The sequence below is a fragment of the Oryzias latipes genome, chromosome 9 (genome assembly GCF_002234675.1).
Source record: "Oryzias latipes chromosome 9, ASM223467v1".
Lineage (NCBI taxonomy): Eukaryota > Metazoa > Chordata > Actinopteri > Beloniformes > Adrianichthyidae > Oryzias > Oryzias latipes.
This window is the reverse complement of record NC_019867.2, coordinates 20,121,641-20,143,286: the sequence shown is the minus strand read 5'-3', so window position 1 is coordinate 20,143,286 and position 21,646 is coordinate 20,121,641. Positions and strand designations below refer to the sequence as shown.

General features: G+C 38.2%; 1 protein-coding gene across 12 annotated transcripts in view; it reads left to right on the top strand.

Annotated features, from left to right (window-relative positions):
- rimbp2 (RIMS binding protein 2) overlaps positions 1 to 21,646 on the top strand; it is a 125,029-nt gene that overhangs the window by 85,743 nt on the left and 17,640 nt on the right. For 9 of the 12 annotated variants that reach the window (XR_002873875.1, XM_023958637.1, XM_023958643.1 and 6 more), the window contains exons 5-12: positions 2,542 to 2,646; positions 11,830 to 11,880; positions 13,496 to 13,516; positions 16,789 to 16,990; positions 17,332 to 17,480; positions 17,846 to 17,925; positions 19,111 to 19,220; positions 19,312 to 20,175. Coding sequence is in view for 11 of the 12 variants with exons in the window: in XM_023958637.1 (XP_023814405.1) it covers positions 2,545 to 2,646; positions 11,830 to 11,880; positions 13,496 to 13,516; positions 16,789 to 16,990; positions 17,332 to 17,480; positions 17,846 to 17,925; positions 19,111 to 19,220; positions 19,312 to 20,175 (1,579 nt within the window). In the remaining variant the exon portion in view is untranslated. Of the gene's footprint in view, positions 1 to 1,270; positions 2,647 to 11,829; positions 11,881 to 13,495; positions 13,517 to 16,788; positions 16,991 to 17,331; positions 17,481 to 17,845; positions 17,926 to 19,110; positions 19,221 to 19,311; positions 20,176 to 21,646 lie in introns of those variants that run through there. The other 3 variants (XM_023958638.1, XM_020706132.2, XM_023958640.1) reach the window with 3 other exon arrangements.

Below are 21,646 nucleotides of genomic sequence, written 5' to 3'. Positions count from 1 at the left end.
GTGGTGCAAACCTTACACTTTATTGAAGTTTTACACTGTGAGTCCAAGTTGGCACTCCCTCTTTGAATTCCATGGTTTTGCTGTAATTATATTAAAATAAAGTTACTTTTTATATTGCTAGTGTAAGAATAAATACATTCTCAGAAGAAATGCAGCATACAATAAGTGGCGGTTCTACACTAAATTACTCCCCCCACCCACCCCCCAGGAGTCACAGTAGAATTTTGTTTGTCCTTGTTCCAGTTATCAGTTATCAGAACATATTTTAATATGTATGTAGAAAGTATGTAGAAAACTACAAAAAAAATAAATGAATTGATGATTAAATCATGTTTTGACACCATAGAGTTGTAGTAAATAGTAAATGTTCATCTTTAAAACAAGTACAGATTTATGAGAATCTATTGACTTATTATAGAACCCAACATGATGGAAATTAATACAAAATAAACCTCATACATGCAGGCTCACAGTTAACCCACTTTAGCTGTTAAAATCCCCAGTTAACTAGTTAAAGAAATGTTTGAAAACATTAAGACTGCCACAAATGATTATTCAAGTAATGACTTATTAGAAGTTATTTGTCCCATTAGCAGCATGCTGCATAACCATCACAGCTCATTTAACATTTATGAACTAATTATATCATAAAACCTAAGTGTTACAGCAGACAGATGAGTCATGTCGTGCTGAGGGTTACTACTACTTTTACGTATGGCTGTCAATGCAAGTAAAGGTATAGCAAAAGTTTTAGAAGAAAATAAAAGTTTAAAAAACAAAAAAATTGACATCAATTGCAACATTTGGTCTTACTGCAGTTTTGGTAATCAACCAAACAAAAAAAGCATTGTTCGTTTGTGTCATTGTGGCAGGTAGAATTAGAAAATATGCATCACTAGCTAAAGGACATACCCTGTTCTTCATCTAGTTTCTCCTGTTCCTCAGAGGGATTTGACCTTTTTTTGTCCATTACTCTGGCGTTGTGGGACTTGACAATAAACATCCACTCCAAAGGCGTCGACCAAACCAATTTTCATATTGGCGACCACATAGTTTTATGTTTCCTATTTTAATTTGGCCAAGTCATAAAATTTTTAACAAAAAAAAAAAACAAGAACATGAATTTTATAGACATACATTAAACTGTGGTTTAATGTCATGGTATGACTGACTTTTGAAATATTCTATAAAGTAATTCCGCCCCCGGCCTCCTCCCCCATCCAACCACTTCATTTGGGAGAGAACCAAATGAAGTGGAAAGATTCCCTCGACCCCTCACCTTTTTTCTCACACACCTGTACGCGTCTTCTCAACCGTCAGGAGTGTGTGCTGCTGTAGGGAGCGCCGATTCGCTGGTTTTAGGCTGTTCCAAACACTAGTTGTTCAGGAGGTTTGGTTTTTTCAAGCAGTAAAAAGTTTTACTCATATCAATTTGGAAAACTTTTACAAATTATGCCAAGTTTTCCTGTATATAGTGATAAATACAAAGCTGTAGGATAGTTGCCAGTTCACCTTAAAACTAAAATGTCCCAAGAAATTTACTACAAGAGTGGTAAGAATATTTCTTTCCATAAATCTTTAGAAAAGTTTTCTGTTTTTTAGAATGATGTCTAGGGTTAGGAAAAGACCAGTGAAGTTATTAAGCTTTATTATGCATTACTTTCTTTACAAAGACCATCTCAAAAAACCCTCAATTATACCCATTGTCGAGTATGGTGTTGGAGCAGTGATGACTTTTGTGCAGCCACGAATGGCTTACACTTTTTCTAAACAGAAAGGATCCTAAGAAAAATGCCAGATAGTCTTTCCAACACATAAAGTGTGGTTAAAATCAAGTCAGGCAAAATGCAGCATCTCATCTTCTGCAGAATTTAAAAAAAAATGATCAAGATTTTGAAAATGCCCACTCAAAATCCAGCCTTTAACCTAAATGAGTTGTTGAAATAGATGTAAAAGCAAATGACCAGAATCTTGATGATTAGGAACAATGTTGAAAAGAAGAATGAACCACAACATCTCCATAACAACATTTTTTTCTTTTTTGTTAAAAGGTTGATACACATAGATAAGAAATCATCGTATTATTGTTTCTCTGAGAATTTATTTTTGTCTAACACCAGAACCAGCCACTATAAAATTACTTTTTTTTATTCCTAAAATCATATTTTTACTCACTACATAATTGAAGGAAGGGGTACTAACTTTTACCAATGAGTAAGCTTACACAGTCAAGCATTTCTAATTCTCATTTACAGCAAATTTCTCCAAATTTTTATGGATATAATATTATCAACATGGTAGTTGCAGAGGTTAAGCTAAGATTCATTCTATGAAATATTTAACTAACACTACAGTGTACATGAGCCTCTGTACATGTAATGGACATTGGAGTTGTGCCTGAATGTGGAGTCAAAGACTGGAGATGCTTTTTGTGATGGTTCATTGTCACTGGATGATAGTTCTACTAACCGTCACCCTTTCTATCCTTCTCACACTACAATCTTTCCCTCTGGCCTCCATCCCCACAACCTTTGCGGGCAGCATATGCGCGAGGCTGCGGAGAGAAGGCAGCAGCTAGAGTTGGAGCATGAGCAGGCCTTGGCTGTTCTCAATGCAAAGCAGCAGGAAATTGACCTTCTTCAGAAGGTAAGAGATCTAAGCTTGTGAAACAGGGGTAGCTCCAGAGGGCTTGGTAATATTGTTTGTGCTGGTTTATGAATAGATCAAAAAGAATGTAGGTAAAATGCACGCTATGCAATAAAGAAGAAGCCAAACTGAGAATGAGATCATAGAGACTGACTACTTAACTTAAATTTATTATTCCAAGAAACCACCCTGTAGTGCATCCTCTTAACTTCATTCTTCAGCTGTCCATCATTTTCCTAGTTCGAGCACTCAGGTTAGAAACACTGTCCTTGTTTGTTACAAGCCAGCAAATCTGACAACCAAAACATAAAGTGGATATAACAAGAAAAACAAAAGTGTCACACCAGGGCCAAGATAGTCATACCTCCCTCTCTGTGCACTAGAGCTGACTGTAAAGTCAAAGAACCCAATGACAGCTGAGACGGCTGATATTGTGAGCGTGATTTGAATTGTCATTGGTGCCATCTCTGGAAACACTGTTTGTACCCAAGTGTTGCAGCATTCTAACTTCACAGTCAGCCTTTTAAAGCCAGTCTCTCTCAGCTTTTTCACTCATGAGCAGAAGCTAATTATTGCCTTATCTTCTTTCAGCCATTGGGTGCTCTCTGTGCTCCTAATTGATTGCTTGCAAAGTCGATTTATGAATTTGTTAATTCCACACATGCTTGCCTCTTGCAGTATTATAAGAAAATATCATCTGGCATGCTGTGTGTCTTCAAAGTGTCAATATTCTATGGTAAGAAACCTCAATTTACTTGCAAGCGCTACAGAAGTCTCTTTAGTTATATGGGAACAGTATGTTGAATAAAATTAAGTGTTTGCTTGCACAGAGCGTCAGTCTAGGCTAAACAGCCACTCAAACATTAACTCTGTTTATGTGCTTAAAGCTGACAATCTTTTACAGTAATTAATTAACACGTAAAGACAAATAATAACCAAAGGGAGTTTTGCCAGGGTTTTATAATTAGCATCAGTTTATTTTTAGGCTTAGTGATGTGTACAAAATCTGTAAATTATTAGCAATGCTGCTGAAGGAAAATCTGTTTGTAAAAAACGCAGGAAACTGTTGGTGTGCTGACAAATTTACACATGCCTTTTTTTCAAAGTGCCAGTTATTGAATTGACTGTAAAAACAACTAAAAAGGTTGATTTTTAAGTAGCTGTGTTTATTTACAGTGGGGCAAGTATTTGTCCTTCACCAGGTCTGCATGTTGTCCCAATTAAAAGACAAGAGGTCTGTAATGTTAATTATACTGTAAATACCTTAACAGTGAGAGACAGGATGTAAAAAAATCCAAGTGATCACATTTGATAAATTTTTTAAAGAAGTTATTTTTATAAAATACAAATTTGATTTATAAAAAAACAAGGAATTCTGTCCTTCACAGACTTGTTCCTTCTTCTTTAAGAAGTTCCTCAAGTCGTTACCTGCATTGATGGCTCCTAGTTTAACTTGTAATCTGTATAAAAGACACCTGTCCACAACCTTAAAGGTCCTATATCATGCTTTTCTAAGTCTTTTAGAGTAAGCTATATCCATATATAATAATATATTACCTCTGGCACAGTAAAGAACGATTCTTTTAATGGATTATTTTCCTAATATTTTCTAATTTTCCTACCAAGAAGTAAGACGACGCTATCTCCGAGGCACTGTCTTTTTGCTCCTGTTTTATGACATCAACCGAGAGTTTGCCTTGGCAGCGTGTCTGTGTTTCACCACAGAAAACAAGAAACATCCCCGACTTTTGCAAAGACGGATGTGCAATATTGTGGACATAAATGAAAGCTAGCTCTGCAGAGAAAGTGTGTGCGTGTGCTGGGAGTGGTGCTGGTAGAGCAGACTCTTCCTGGAAGGGGCTGTTCTTCACTTTCATACTTAAGAATTGAGAATCCACTTTTTGTGGATTGGGAGGGGCTGGTGCTCAAAGCGCAGTTTCTTAGAGGAATACAAAGAAATGTTTAAATGGATCAAAATACCACCTTGGGTCTGTTTTTTGTGAGGAACATTATAATACATTAAAAGCTCAAAATGTTGATTTTGCATGACATGGGCCCCTCTAACAGTCAGACTGCAAATTCTCCACCATAAGGAGTTGTCGAAGAACACCAGGGACAAGATTGTCCACCTGAACAAGATTGGAATGAATCAACCTACAAAAATAAAGCAACTTGATGAAAAAATATCAGCTGTTGAAGGAATTATTAGAAAATGGAAGAAACATTGACTGTCTTCCTCCACCCAGGGATCCATGCAAGATTTTACCTGATGGAGCTTAAAATTATCAGATATTTATGGGGAGCTGAAGAGACCTGGGACCACCGTAGCAAAGGTTACTATATGTGCCAAGGCCGCAGAGGTAGGAGTACCTCTGATCGCAAGAACATCTTGAACCTTGGCACTGTCTATTTGCACAGATCCTGCAGTAACCACATGACCAAGGAACTAGGTTTTGTTGGTATGAAACTATGAAACTCACATTTTTCTGCTTTACAACAAAGCTGGTTCTCCAGGAGATGGTGTAGGACGCCTCTGACGTAAAGCACATGGGTCTCAGGGTCTGGAGAAAGGATCAGGATGTCATTGAGTTATACAAATAAAAACCTACAAAACTTATAAAGACACTGAAACACAACAGGAGCTGTAGTAATCCAAAGGGCATGACAAGATACTCAAAGTGTCCATGTGGTGGGTTGAAAACAGTCTTCAATTCGTCCCCTCGTGCGCACTATGGTAAGCACTACAGAAGGCACTACAGAAGTCCAATTTGGTGAAGATCTTGGCACCTTTAACAAGATCAAAAGCAGTCTGCAACAGAGGAAGGGGGTAGGCGTTATGCACAGGGACATTGTTCCATCTTCTGTAGTCAATGCAAGGGCACAGCCCCGATCACGTTTACCAACAAAGAAAAAGCCAGCCCCTGCAGGAGAAGAGGGACGAATGATGCCGTCCTGCAGGCTTTCCTGCCTCATGTTCAGGGGGAAATTGGGTACATGTGGCCCTTTGATGGTTTGGAACCTGGAAGAAAGTCTATGGCACAGTCTTAAGGACAATGTGGAGGGACGTACGTTACCCGAGTTTTACAGAAAACGTAGTTTAAATCATGGTAAACAGTGGGAACATTACTAACAACGGGAGGTTCTAGAGTACGAAAACCCCGTTTAGATCTATGTATGGCAGCTGGATTCAGACGGTTCATTAAACAAAAAAATCCATAAAAAACTCTTCCTGAGACCCAGTCAACATGAGTAGTGTGTCTGCACAGCCACGGATAACCCAAAATAACAAGAGGCGTAATTGAAGCAAAAACAAAAAAGTCATAAGCTTAGTGTGATTACCTGAAACAGTCACATAAACTGGTACGGTACAAGCAGTGATTTTATGAATCAGGGAACCATTGATGGCATTTGCATGTAAGGGGGGATTTAATGATTCAACTGGTAAGTTTGCTTACCACTGCTTTAGAAATTAGATCTCCATCAGAACCAGTGTCTAAAGTCCCGAATTCCTCCTGGAGCTGTCAATGAAACCAGGAGCTCTGTAGATGGCCGTGAGGGCAGGAGGGCAGAGAAAAAGAAGAAACCCGACTCAAAAGATTTCCCCTGAACATGGGGAGTCGAGGACAGTTGCTGAGAAAATGACCTTGCTGTCCACAGTACAAACAAAGCCCTGCCTCCATGCACCTTCAATATTCGGCAGCGGAGAGACGTAATGATCCTAATAATCCATGCTGCATGGGTTGCAAGGAAGGAGAAGAATCCAGATGAAGAGCTTGAAAGATGGGTGGCTTCAGCGAAGAACACACTGCGATGGAGAGAGGGTTGTAGAGCTGTGTTTTTCTCGTCCTTGTTCCCTCATTCTCCAGTCGATATGGACCGCCAGATCGAGCAATCCTTCCAGCTCCTCCGGAACCTTCCTCACTCCAAGCTCATCTTTGAGTGCGCTGGAGAGGCCATGAAGAAAGACGTTCACTAGCGTCTCATCAGGCCAGCAGGTGCTAAGCCAAAGTCCGGAACTTCACGGCACAATTTGAGACCTGCAAGCTCCTTGCTGGAGGTGAAGCAGCTACGAGGCAGCCGCTTGATGGGGCGTACTCGGGAAGTTGTATTGAAAAAGCTTGAAAAGAGCTGCAGAGCTCGGCTCCTCTGTTCCATTCTGCCAAACCCCAGCGTTTGGCCCGGGCCATCAGGAAACTGAGAGTAAAAGCAAAAGTGAGAGTGGAAGGCAGTCATGAAGCTGCTGTATGCCTAACATGCAGTTTTGCACAACTCGAGCTAAGGCTGATAATTCCTCTGCTAATGGCAGCTAATGGCAGTGATTCCCCTGCTGGGTTAGACATGGTCAGCTATATAATGTCATGGTTTGCAAGCAGGACGAAACTCAGATGCAGGGAAGAACCACCAACCACTATGTAACAAGTCCAAAACGTTTAGTGACGAAACATAAAGCCAAGTAAAGGCAAGGCAAGGCAAGGCAAGGCAAGTTTATTTGTATAGCACAATTCGTACACAAAGTAATTCAAGGTGCTTCACAAAACAGAAAAATGCATTAAAATCACAATACATCATAGAAATAATCAACATAAAATTTACTTTAAAAGAAAAGGAAGAAAAAAAAAGATTTAAAAAGAAAGGAAGGAAAGAAAGGTGCAGATAGGACCTTTCAGTCATATACACGGCTAAACAGAAATTTTTTAAGTCTAGATTTGAACATGAACACAGAAGAGGCCTGTCTTACGACTTCAGGGAGGCTGTTCCAGATTTTAGCTGCAGAATATTGAAACGCTGATTCCCCTTGTTTAGTTCTGACTCTGGGAATCAACAGGAGGCCGGTCCCTGAGGTCCTCAGAGTACGAGATGGTTCATATGGCACTAACATGTCAGAGATGTACTTTGGTGCGTGGCCATGGAGAGACTTGTACACAAGCAGAGCTGCTTTGAAGTCTATTCTTTGAGGTACAGGGAGCCAGTGCAAAGACCTGAGCACAGGACTAATGTGATCATACTTCCTGGTTTTGGTCAGGACTCGAGCAGCAGCATTCTGGATGTACTGAAGCTGTTTTACAGCTCGTTTGGACAGGCCGGTGAGCAGGCCGTTACAGTAGTCTAACCTACTGGAGACAAATGCATGGATAAGTATCTCCAGGTCTCGCTTTGAGATTATGTTTTTGATTTTGGCAATGTTTTTCAGGTGGTAAAATGCCGCTGATGTTACTGACTTGATATGGCTGTTAAAGTTCAGGTCAGAGTCCATGATTACCCCTAGATTTCTGACTTGATTTGAGGGTTTAAGAGACAGAGAATGAAGGTAGCTGCTGAGACTTTCTCTTTGTTTCTGTGGGCCAAAAATAATAACTTCGGTCTTGTTTGAGTTTAGCTGGAGAAAGTTGTTCTGCATCCACGCACTGATCTGTTGGAGGCAGTGGCTGAGTGAATCCACCGGCCCATATTCACCTGTTGTCAGTGACACATAGATCTGAGTATCATCTGCATAGTTGTGATAAGATATGTTATTACTGCGTATTAACTGCCCTAGTGGCAGCATGTAGAGGTTGAACAGAAGGGGTCCCAGGATCGATCCCTGGGGCACACCACAATTCAAGCCCATGTAGTCTGAGACACAACTCCCAATTTCAACAAAATATTTCCTGTCTTCTAGATAAGACTTGAGCCAACTTAGGGCAGATCCAGAGATGCCAACCCAGTCTTGGAGTAAGTAAAGCATGGCTGTGACACGGAATGAGTCAACGCTGATGGAGAGTTCGTTAAATCTTGTGTGGCTGATTAATAAAATGCAGGCAGCTATGACTGCTCCACACGTGCACAAGTGAATTGGTGGAGTCACAGCCAGCCAAAAGATAAAATGAGATCATAGAAAAACTCTTCAAACAAGCATAACATGACAGCCGTGTTTATAGGGAGAAGAAGGCTGAACAGCATCTAAACACCACCTTACTTACATACCCATTGTGAAGTATGGAGGTGGAAACATGCTTCAACATGCTTTGGGACAGCTGTTCTGCAAAGCAGACAGGACGACTGATCTGTTTAAGGAAAGGATGAATTAAGTGGCTGCACCAAAAAAAAAAAATTATATTGTTCTAGGATACAGAATTTTCATGACCAAGACACTGGATTATAGGGCTCAGTTTAAGTTATGGGTAATTTTTCGGTATTTGACACACAAAAAGGCACACCGGGTTTTAAGGCGTGGGCACGTTAAAATATCGGTAAACATGCATGCTGGTGTGTGTTTAAAAAAGGCAATGAGAGCAAAACTGAGTTAGATGTGATTTAATTTTTCAGTCATCAATCATCATCCAAAAATCCATCAAAGTCTTCATCTTCTGTATCTAAAATGAACAGCCGGGCTAAATTTCTATCAAACACGCCAGGTTCCCTTTCGTCATTGTCAGAGTCCGTCTCGTTGCCGTGCGGCTCTTCAGGAATGATGCTGGCTTTTGCGAAAGCTCAAAGAACAGTGCAAGCAGACATGTTAGCCCAAGCATCTACAATCCGTTCACAGATTGTGGTGTAACTCGCCCTGCACTGCCTCCCAGTCTTAATGAAAGTCTGTTCCTCGTCTGTCATCCCACGCCATTCACAACCAACGGTTGGAGTTCCTTCGTCAAGCCTCCCGGAATGACAGCAAGGTCCGAGTTCATTTGCTTCACTTGTTTTTTCACAGCGTCTGTGAGATGTGTGCGCATGGAGTCACAGATTAACAGAGACGGTGATGCGTGGAAAAAACATCTGGCCTCTTCATTCACGCCCATACTTCCCTCCCCCGTTCTCATGCCGTTGTCTTCTATGTCCTCTGCCTAAGTCCCACAACAACACATTTGGCGCACCGCCTCATAGGGCGCCTCCTACATTTTGGAGAGAAGACTTTTAAGTGCGCTTTACGGTCGTGAAAATACGGTACCCTAGCTTGTCACCAGACCTGATCCCAACAGCTCTTGAAAAGATTTGCTTGGAAAAATGGGAAAAAATACCAGCAACAGTGAGTGCAAACTTGATGAAGATCTACTGGACACATTTGACCTCCGTCATTGTTAACCAGATGACATAGCAAAGTATTGAGGCGAACTTTTGTTACTGTATTGTATTGTATTGTATTGTATTGTATTGTATTGTATTGTATTGTATTGTATTGTATTGTATTGTTGTTGTAAACAATACAATTCTTGAAAATCCAACAATGCGATCTGCTGAATTCTTTTTTTATATTCTGTCTCTCACAGTTTAAGTCTATCTATGATGAATATTACAGACCTCTCTCATCTTTTTAAATGGTACAACTTGGAGAATTTGTGACTGACCTCCTTTTTTTGCACAACTGTATGTTTTAAACCAAACTTATACTAAAACCATTTATTTTTGTCTTCATAGTTTGTTTTTTAAACATCAAATTATTTCTATTTAATATAAAAGCAAAACCTTTGACTAAATAAAAATGTAAAAAAGTAGAGATGGTGGATCACTAAAATTTTAAATTTATGGAATTATTTGAGCTCCATTTTTTTAATAAACATGATTGTTTAATGGCAATAAAAAACGTTTATGACATGAATTTCCAATTCGAAATTTACTCCTTATCAGCTGTGCTACCAACTCGAATGCGAACTGTAATACAAAGGAATAGAAAAATGTTTTCAATATATCTGAAATTGTATTTAATTCAAAAACAGCAGGTCAAATAACATTTAAACATATATTGACATTAACTCAAAAAGTGATTTCATAACAATGCAACTATGTTTGTTTGAAACAAGAATACTGCATTTGTGGCATGTCATACCTACAGTAATAGGATTGGAAAAAATACCATTGCTATTTCTAAGGACTTAACAACCATTAACATGAAAAGAAAAAAAGTGTATTTTGATTTATACATATTTGTTACTTTATGAGACAGGGTTTGATTCACTTAATTTTAATTCTGCGATGCTTTGGTTAGTATGCTAAATATAGTAATATCATTTTTACGCCATTATTCTGTTTTTTCACATCAGAACAGAAAAAAGTCTGGATTTAATCTGACTTTGCTTGGTTATTATTCAACAAACTGTACTTATCAATCAATCAAACAAGCTTTATTTATAAAAAGCACTTTTCATGCATGCAGCTCCACGCACTTTACAATTAAAAACAAAAAACAAAATACAAAAAAGAGAAAAAACTAAAATAACCCACCCCTCAATTATTACTGTATATACACCCCATGACCCTACACACAATGCACACAGGCACAAATAAATGACTTATTACAACAGAGGCTCTGCTGTGAGGAAACACTACATCGGGAATCTCTTATGCCAGGAGCAGCTCAGCCACAGAACATTGCCACAGCCCCCACCCACTCTAACAGCAACAGGGTCCACTCCACAGCCGTGAGGCTGTGATGTCAGATCCCAGCAAGGGGTGGCAACAACCCCAGAGCAAACCTTGGTACGAAGGATCCCCATATGGAAACATAACTCCAGAAATGTCAGTTGCCAGAAATAAGAGAAAAAAAGCAGACGTGCAGTCAAAAACATGTGCAGCAGCATGTGGATCAGCTTCCCGCTTTTCCCACTCACGCACATGCTCACGTTCCATCCACAGACAGTTTCAAACCAGGTTAACCATTACGATTTCATTTCATTGTGACAAACTTTTTTGACAACGTTTTTTTCCTACGGTGCGCAGTAATTTAAATTACCCGTTCGTGAAGGCTGACAAGTAACTATGTGGAAAACTATAAAGTTTTACTGATAGAAATTGACAGCGCTTATATAGTTGGTGGGGGGTGAGGGGTTTCACAGTAAAAGCGCTTGGACCTTTTCCTTCTGAGCCCACTGGGGAAAAATCTCATTGTGAGAAGAGATTGTCCCTGAAACCCGATTTATTTATTTTACTTCGGAAAGTACAAACTGACTACACTCCCGCGTGCCACTCTCTTTCCCTCTGCATGCCGATCCCTCCTCTTAAGTATGAAGGATACAGTTTTTATGAGTAAACTGATTTCAGCTGTATTGAAATTGAAAGGTCCAGTATTAATCAGGTCAGTGAAGTTTGCCTCTGTTTTGGGTTCGAGTGAGCTAATGGTTTGTTCAAAAATACATTTTATTGCTGCTTTAAAGAAAATCCTAACAGCAACACAAACATGAAAATAAGTGCACTCCACCTTGTGTTTCCCAGGCTCAGGTTGAGGCTAAAAAGGAGCATGAAGGTGCTGTTCATCTGTTAGAGGTGAGCGTCTGGACACTGGGGTGGGTGTGGGTGGTGTTTTTCTGTGGATTTTGCTCAAGGACTAATAAACTGTAAGAGATTTCTTTTCTTTTTCCTTTGTTTGTTACTCTTCATAATTTCTCTTTCCTAAATGTTGGAGTTGCTCTTTCTTCTTGTGTGTCAAAGACACTATGAGAAAAGATGAGAAAATTTCTAAAATGTAAACATCTAATGTATTAATTACTTAATGATAGTTTATAGAGCATGGAAGTAACACCTTTGTTTGACAGAAAGGAAATTAGTTGACATAGGCGTTCATAAAAAGCTTAAGCCAGGGGTGTCCAAAACCTTTACAAAGAGAGCCTGAAATAGGGCGAAAGTGTTCGTGAGCCAACCATTCGACATTCTTTAAACTATTTCATTAACTTTTAATTCAAATGCATTTTATCACCGTGGCATACTTTTCTTTTTTTCACACAGAAAACTGATACATCGACATACTTTTTACCAAAATTACTGTCAATTTTTTGCACCGTTCATTCCCATATTGCATTTTGTAGTTAGCATGTCTCATCGACCTCTTGACATTGAACTCCATAAAAACAGCCACACTCTCTTGACATATTAGGGAGACCCAGTTATTTCATATTTCTCTGAACAAATATGCCAATCTTCACTTGTCCTGGAAGTGCCGGTCCTCACTGTCAACTTTTCTTTTTTATTTACAGTTGATATTTTAGAAATGAACCGGAAAGTGTCACAGAAGCGTCACACAACAGTGTCATCACAGGTTTATAACGGCTTGTAACATAATTTACCCAACCACGATCAAGAAATCGTACATACAGTTTTTAAAAAATGCTAGAGGCCAGTTAGTATTGATTTTATGAAAGGAGCCTGTGGACTGGTGGAAATTATATGTGGGGTGCAGTTGGCCAAACTTTGGATGTGCCGGGCTTAAGCTTTTCAATCAGATATTGTCTGTAACGTACCAGTGTGACATAATTTATGATTTCAGATGTATTAATACACCTTTTAAGGAAACAACAAGTTACGCTAAACATGAAAAAGACCATGAAGTGTTTTATTCTGGAAATAAGTGACAAATAATTTGCATTTTTGATGGTCTGGTAGTTTGTCAATGTCCATGCCAAGGTTGACTTGAGAGAAATACAAATATGATGGAAATGTTTTTTGTGTGCAAATAAATGTATAGGTAAACATTCATTTATGGGTCATTAGGATTAAACACCACCAATCAACCCTCAATAACCTGAAATAATTTCCCAAGGAATTAATCACGCTTATGTTATGATAATATTGATGAAGGCAAAACCCTATGCAATATTTTTCTAATTTGTTTCTTATGCATATTTTTTATACTAATGTCAGTTGTATTTTAGAAAATTTCCCAACTTTTAATAAGCGAAGTACTTCGCTTCGTTGGCTTGATGAAACATTTTAGGGAACCAGTCTATGAGACGAGAAAACTGACTTTTAGTCTTTATATTAGATGCAAAAGGTGAAGTGTGTGCCATTTCGGCAGTGCTGTGCATTCATGATGTGCAAGAGATATCACATTTGCTGTTTCCTACATCTCCTTTTATTGTATGGGTGTGTCTTTATGCCTATACAGAACCACTTGGACAGCATGCAGGTATTTCAGAATTGCTTTTATTCACTTTTTTATTTTTATGTTGCACCTTTCTACAGTGGACGGTGGTGGAGACTGTCAGATCTATTTACAACAGCAGCTATAAAACTGAAGAAATTCATACATTTTGGCCTCAGCATATCAGTGTAGTTGCCGTCAAGTTGAAGAAAAAGAAAAATGAAGAGTAAACATAAATCAGTTATGAGCAAATGTAACAATTCTAAGCTTCTTCAAAGCAATCTTTCTTGGGATTTACTACCCTGTCAGCACTGCTGTCTCACAATTTTTCTCAAAGAGGGCTCACATATGAGGGGCTTTTTTTTTTCCATTTCTTGTTAGTTTTTGAAAGGCTTGAATCTGACAGCGTAAGCTCCAGATTCTTCAGACTTGATCAAAAGAAAAAAATCAATGAACAATGGATGAAAGGCCTCTGTTCATAAAAAAATAAAGAGTTCTTAGAATACGGCTTGATTTCATTCAAAAATGCATGCTGGCAAAACTACTGAGAAGAAATATTACTTTGCAAAATCGAAGTCACAAAGAATTAGATTCTCATAAAAGGCCAGTATGCTTAAAGAGAATTCCTCCAGTATGGTGTTTGTTGTATTCTCCCATGGCAGATATTTCAGGCTTTTATAAGCCTATACATTTTAGCAGAACTACTGAAAAACATCAAAAAATCTTTTTGAGAAAGGTTTTTAAATATATTAATCAAGTGTAAAGTGTGTGCCTTAATGACTTTGCATGAATGTTATCCAGCATGTGTTCAAAAACTGTCAACTACCATGGATCCCATTCTTACGGAGCCTGTGAGCTGACATGGGTAAAAAAAATGAAACCGTTTCCACAAATTATTATTTCGTTACCACGAAATAATAATTTGTTCCCACGGATTAATAATTAAATCTTTCCCTCAAAATATTAATTTGTTCAAATGAAAAATTGTTTTCAATGAAAAAAATCCTAAATGCTGACTTTTTTCTCTCGCTCGAACCAGAAAAAGTTATTTGTCAGGCAGTCTCTTTCGGCTAGTCCCGATTTTGTGGAAAATGAAGCAAATCTTCTCATCTAATTTGTTAGATTTGCCAAGTTTCACTTTGCAATTACACTTTGTGTAATTATACTGTTTCCATTAAATCATTTAAGCGAATAAACACAAACCAACTTATGTGATCAGTCATTCATAAACACTTATGTGAGCAATCCTTGGATTTACAGCATATACCTTCAAATTTCTGTCCATGTATATCTCATTTCAATGCACGGAAGACATGGAGGATGTTTGGAGATCGGATTTATTTATTTAAAGTTCTACAAAAGCATCAGAAATCATGTCTCCATGTCTGGTTGATGAGACCATTCAAAATCTATCCTGGTAAGTTGACGTTCACTCTGTCCTGCCACAAACGCTGCTTTCCGCCGCTACTTCTGTATCTCTGTAACCCACGGTAATTCAAGAGGGGAAAAACAAAACAGGACTAAAACTAGAAGATCTATTTATTATTGTCTCGATGAAAATAGGAAAAATATCATAAAATTTAGGAGCCCCGAGCTGGCTGTCTGCCCATCCTGCAGCGACGATCTGTCTACCGGTCAGTAAGCTGCCCGGGTGCCGGCATAGCAAGCAAATTAGCTCCGCCGGAGTGGCACAGCGTGCTCCGCTGGCAGAGCTCGATTTGCTGCTCCAGCGGCAGACAGCGGTTTTCTGTTTGCCATCCAACCAGCAGCCTAGGGCCGCTCGGCGTAGCAATCACCTCGCTATAGTCAATGGAAAAATCAATGATGCAGTGGCAAAATATATTTTATTTATATTATTGCTTTAAACCACTTCCCTACTATTTACGGTAAATATGTTACCGGAAGCATTCACGTTTATTTCCGGTTGTAAATATGGGGTGTGTAAAAGGTCACAATCATTTTGAGGGAACAAATGACTAATTCGTGGGAACGGATTAGTGTTGTTTTACACATGTCAGGTCACGGGCTCCGTACATTCTAATGCTGTCTAAACTAACTTTTTGTAAGGATACTAACACCATCACAAATCAAAGTTTTTTTTCAGACTTCTTACAGCATGCTTTTTCTAGCAACAAAATGCATGAAACGGACACGGAGCAACATGGAGTAGCAAGCATGGCTGTGTGTTGGGCAGTGCTATAATAAATTCCAGGACCACTTCAGTGTCTTCTGGAATATTCAAAGAGTTGAGAAGTGTTTGCTGACGGATTTCATCATTCAAAAACACTCTCCAGCACCTGGAATTTCTCTTATACATGCCCGAGCGACCACTGTTTAGTTTGTTAGTGTTAGCTAGTGCATTAGCCTTTTGTGCTTTTAAAGTTCTTTGAAGCCATTGTGCAATATTTTCTTTTCTTATTGTCAGTATTGCATGAAAAGAACACGACCAACAATACTTAAAGGTTGACATTCCTTGTTTGCTGCAGACAAATAAAACAAAACAACTAGAGTATGTTTGTGGCCTACCCCTTTAGCAAAAAGCATACTTGGTATATACTAAAATTGAGGCAATATACTTGGAGTTAACTTTTCAAATACTATCTACTATTTTGAACTAAAATTGTTCCAATTTAGTCTGAAGACGTATTCAGTTAGTATACTTCCTATGTCACATGTACATGGTCTATGGTAGACATGCTATACTTATATTTAAGTATACTTAAATAAAACACATTTCAAATGTACTACTTTGGCTAAGGAATTTAGCATTATTGAAAATAATGCTAAAGTACTAAAGTTAGCAAGTAAGCAAGACAAAGCTAAGCTCCAAAGTTAACTGCATGGAAATATGCATTACTGGCTGTATATGATTTGACAGTTAAACATGTAGGTCTGTTGGTTCTGATCTTGACATGATCTTACTACAATAAGAAAAACGTGTAGACTATCATCAACTTCACCTTCTTGGACAGTTTGTGTTTTCAAACTACCCTGATTTTTTTTTTCTGTATCATTAGACATATTGTACTGTACTGGTGCATGTGGTTTGTACAAATGTACTGTCAAATGTACAAATGTCTTTATAGAAATAATTTTGTGACTATTGTGTGTTGGACTTTTAATTCCAAGATAACTGTTTTTTTTGTGTGTGTGAACGGTACATTTGCTATAGCACTTTTGTCCTGTGCTCACTTTTTCATAATGTGCAGCCTTTATACACGTCTTTTGTCTGTCTCTCTGCCTCTTTACCCACCTATTTGTCACTCTGTTGGCCTGTCTCTCGCTCCTCATTGACTCTCCCCCCTCGCCGTTATCAGGCCAAAGTGCGAGAGCTGGAGGAAAAATGTCGGTCTCAGAGTGAGCAGTTCAACCTCCTGTCAAAAGAGCTGGAGAAGTTCCGGCTCCAAGCTGGGAAGTTTGACATCCTCAACACTGAGTCCCTGACGGTGTACGACTCGCCCGGCTCTCCCAACAAGTCCTTGTCACAGCTCCTCAATGGATTGGCCCCCGTAGGAAAAGGTACATACATTATTATATTGATGTTTAGTTTTTTATTGGCTTGTTAAGCAGATTTATAAGTAGAATTGAATATTTGTGTCTATAATTGTGTTGCATAGAAACATTGCAGCGTTGCTTTCCTTTTTGAAGATAATGCATAAAATCCCAATAAATTCTTTTGCTTTCTGTAAATCCCTTTTAGTTAATTGTCAAGAAGCTTAGTAGTGTTTTATCATGAGTTGCCATGGTGCTGAAATGAAAGAAAACAAAAAGGATCAGTGCTTTGGGTTGTACTCTTTGTTCTTGGATTTTCATTTTCAAACTTTAAGATGCAGCGATCTGATGGTGTCTTTGTCCTGCAGGCAATGATGCTCCAACAAGCAAATCCTTGATATCCGAGTTCATTCGACCACTCCAGATCAGTGGAGACAAGCCCGAGCTCCTCTCCGTAAAGCCAACGTTTCTGAGTCGCAGTCGAGCCAGCAGCCCAGCACAGGCTTTGCTTTCTGAGGTACCTGCTATTATTGGCTTACGCCCAGTGTGACTCTTCACTTCATTTGTCAGTGTTCCAAATTTAATCCTTTCAATGGATTGCAAGCCCAAAGATAAAGTACTCTCTCTACTTTGTATCACAGACAAATAAATGTTAGGACTGTCACCCTGCATTGGGCTAAATAACATGAATATTAACACAGTTTTTTTTTTACCTTTCTTTTGTCCACCAAAAGTCACTTCAATAGTAGCTGTGTCCTTACAAAGGTTTAACACTTAAGAAAGACCACATACTTGCATAATTATTGTATTGATTATTTTTTAAGCTAAGCCTATACCGAAAACAGGAATTAGCATTTGATAATGATAATTTTCTTTTTCTAGATGGACAAAGAGCTCCGCTCAACCATTAGATCCAAACCCCGGTTTACAGGGAAAGTCCGTCTGTGTGTTGCCCGGTATAGGTATGTGCCACAGAACCCACCTATGATCAGTATTTCCAAATTTTAATCCATTACTGATTGCTTATTGTTGTTTATAAGTAAGCTCTTACCTGATTGTATTACGTTATTCGGAAAGTAACGCATTAGTTACTTTCTGAGGGAAATCTGCTGAATCAGAATATAATAGAAAATGACAAATATTTTCAGAGGTGGTGATATGATGAAAAATGATTTCTAATGAAAACAAAAATAAAAGTATGGGCCATCCTCTTTGAAAAAAAGAGAAAACTAATACAAATGCTATCCAATAAATGCAGGTTTACATTACTCCACTAATCTAAATTCAGTACCAAAGTCTCTTATTAGGAACACGAAAATTAAAATGAAATTGTTTGGGTCTATGAAGCCTTGCAGAAAATGTGTCTCAATAATTTAAGTTATTAGAAATAAAAAAGGCTCAAAAGCAGAAAAATAGACATTGTTTCGGTCATTTTTTTCTTGTGTCGATGTTTCATGTTCTCACTGCTTGCCACAATTACATTTTGGGTGGTTCAGCTATTGTAATACATGAGTTAGTGAACATGTAATGAATGTTTTACTTAAACAAAATTCAACAGTAAGACCTTACACTACACTGTTACAGCAAAACCTAGTGTTATTGTGATACAGTACTTTTGTAGTGAGTCATTCCAAGCACTGCATATTTTATACCCATCAATATGGTTTACTTTTGGTGTAGCATGAAGCCTTTGCTGTATAAAACGTTATCTAAAGTCCCATAATGTAACTTGGCAAAGTTTTTTCTTTGTAATGGTGCAAACTGAATTGCAATGATGAGAAATGAGCAAAAGAGGGGATAACATCCTAAAGTATTTTTGTGTGCAATTATATATGTGACTAATTTATCACAAAAATAAAGATTTTGTGGTGGATTTAATATTCGTATACAAAAAAAATATTATTTGTCGGTGTGAAAGACACTTTCATTTCACCCACTTAAAAAAATAGAAAAACAAATAAAAGGGAAGGGTTTCAATAAGATTTTAGCAAGTAAACATTCAATAACATATTTATGAGAACATTAACATTTGCAGTGCCCTAGGATACAAGCACTGGCAATGTCATAACTTGTTATGTAAAAACACTTAAACTGTAATAATTAATGATTTTTATTTTCCATTTATTCACAAACGTTTCTCCCTGTAGTTACAATCCATATGATGGGCCCAATGAGCACCCAGAGGCTGAGCTCCCCCTGGTGGCAGGGAAGTACCTTTACATTTACGGAAATATGGATGAGGATGGCTTTTATGAAGGTTTGAGAGCCTTCTAAACATATGTTTTATCAATGTTTTTTCTATATTTCAATTATGTCACCACAATATTATTTATTTATTTTTTTTCCAGGGGAGCTTCTGGATGGACAGCGAGGACTGGTTCCGTCAAATTTTGTTGATTTTCTCCAAGATGAGAAGACATCCTCAGTCCAACAAAGGGAAGCAGTGGCTAAAGAACCTGGCTACCTCAATCACAGTAGCCTGGGGTCTCAGCAACTTTCTGCCTGCACAGCAAGCATAAGCAGCCTGCTTTCTCTCAGCAAACAGGACAGTCTAAGCACCAGCAGCTTGGGCATGGACCTTCTCAACTCCTCCACCAATGGAACGGGAACCTTGGATGTTAGCATTGACGAGGTTGGAGAAGATATCGTGCCTTATCCCCGCCGCATCACCTTGATAAAACAACTGGCCAAGAGTGTGATTATTGGGTGGGATCCTCCTGTGGTCCCTCCTGGCTGGGGCTCCATCAGTGGCTACAATGTACTGGTGGATAAAGAGATTCGCATGGGTGTTCCCTATGGGGGCAGAACAAAGTCCTTAATTGAAAAGCTCAATTTGGCCACAAACACTTACCGCATATCAGTGCAAACCATCACAGATCGGGGCTTGTCGGACGAACTCCGGTGTACTGTTCTTGTTGGAAAGGATGTGGTGGTGGCACCTTACTACCTGCGAGTGGACAACATCACCCAGAGTTCTGCTGAGCTCTCTTGGATGCCCAGCAACAGCAACTACAGCCACACAATCTTCCTCAATGGTGCAGAATATGATATGGTCAAGGCTGGAGGCTATAGGTACAAGTTTTTCAACTTAAAGTCAATGACAGTTTACAAGGTGAAAGTGGTCGCACAGCCACATCAGGTGCCTTGGCAGCTTCCGGTGGATCAAAGAGAGAAGAAGGAAATCTCCGTGGAGTTCTGCACTCAGCCAGCAGGTCAGTCTCATGTTTTGCATGTTGTGTGTTTTGTAAGTTTCATGTAAGATTACTTGGATTAATGCAGGAGGGTGCTGGCTACAGGGATGGTGGTGTAGTTTGGTTGGTTTCCCTATACAAAAATAAAGTAGAACTTACTAACACTTACCAACGTAATCAACTTTTTGTCAGGTTTTTTTTTAAATTATATATATTTGTTTACACGCTTTGAAAATGTATTTATTTGACAAGTTAGTAAATTAAAAAAAAAAAGTCAAATAGTCAAAACAAAAAGAGAATGTTAAGTGACCTTTAACATAAAAAACCTTTTCTGTGAATTAGAACATTTTTATTATTCAAATAAAATGAAACTATATTAAGCTTTCTTTAAGTAGATTTCTTATATTGACTCATTAGCTTACATTTTCTAAAGTGTTTTTTAGTAATATCATACATTCCAACGACTTATTATTAAACAAATTTCACAAATTTATGAAATGTCCACTGTCTGCCTTTCTCCTGCTTCCAACTAGCAAAGTAGCAAAGAGCAGTGTGTTCAATTATGAAAAATACATTTTAAAGCTTCTCTCACAATCTGTCTTAAAAAATTCCACTGTAATATATGTTTAGCCTCTTAAAACGTATTATTGATCTAAGGTTTTTAGATGTATTTTTCTGCTGATGAAGGCTGGTAATAGCTGCGCATGGTCACTGAAAAGTCCTATTAGCATGCCCAAAAAGATCACTGCAAAAATGCAAAAACCTGCTTTATTATTCCTACATTCCTTTTTTTCTTCACCTAAAGAAATTTCAAAGTGAAAATTTCTCATCCTCCATGTCAACAGATGTACTCTATAAACTAGCACGGTTGTGTTCTTGTCTTTTTTAGTTTGTTACATATTATCCATATAGTTCAATGCCCTTTAAACTATTACTCAAGACATCTATATAGACAGAAGGAATTTTGTTTTCATTGTTTACTAGTTACTTTCCTAACTTGGCCAAATCTTTTTTTCACAAAGAAACCTAAATGGGAATATGCACAAAATGGGACTTTTGCTGATAGTTTAGTTGTTTCACACACATATTGGCGATACCGATAACTAATTCTTATATCTAAATATTTGTATTGAATATAAAACTTTATTCTTAAGTTATCAGGAAACTTTTAGTGGTAAATAAAAGTTGCTTTAGCCCCCACCAAAATCACTTGCTTGTCTTTGTTGCAAGTTCATTGAGATATTTATCATAGCTGGACTTTTAAAGCTTGACCTTACACTGTCAAGCTTGTTTATGCGTCATATCTCCAATAAATAGTAACACATTTTACAAACAAGTAAATGCACAATACTGATGAATACAGATACTCGGTTTCCAACATAAAGCTAAAGTAAAATTAAATGTATAGTGCAATGAAGCTACAATGAGAAGTAAGATTTTTACAAAAAGACTAAGTCTCATCTTTGCAAAGCCCGTAAAGGGAATTTAAATG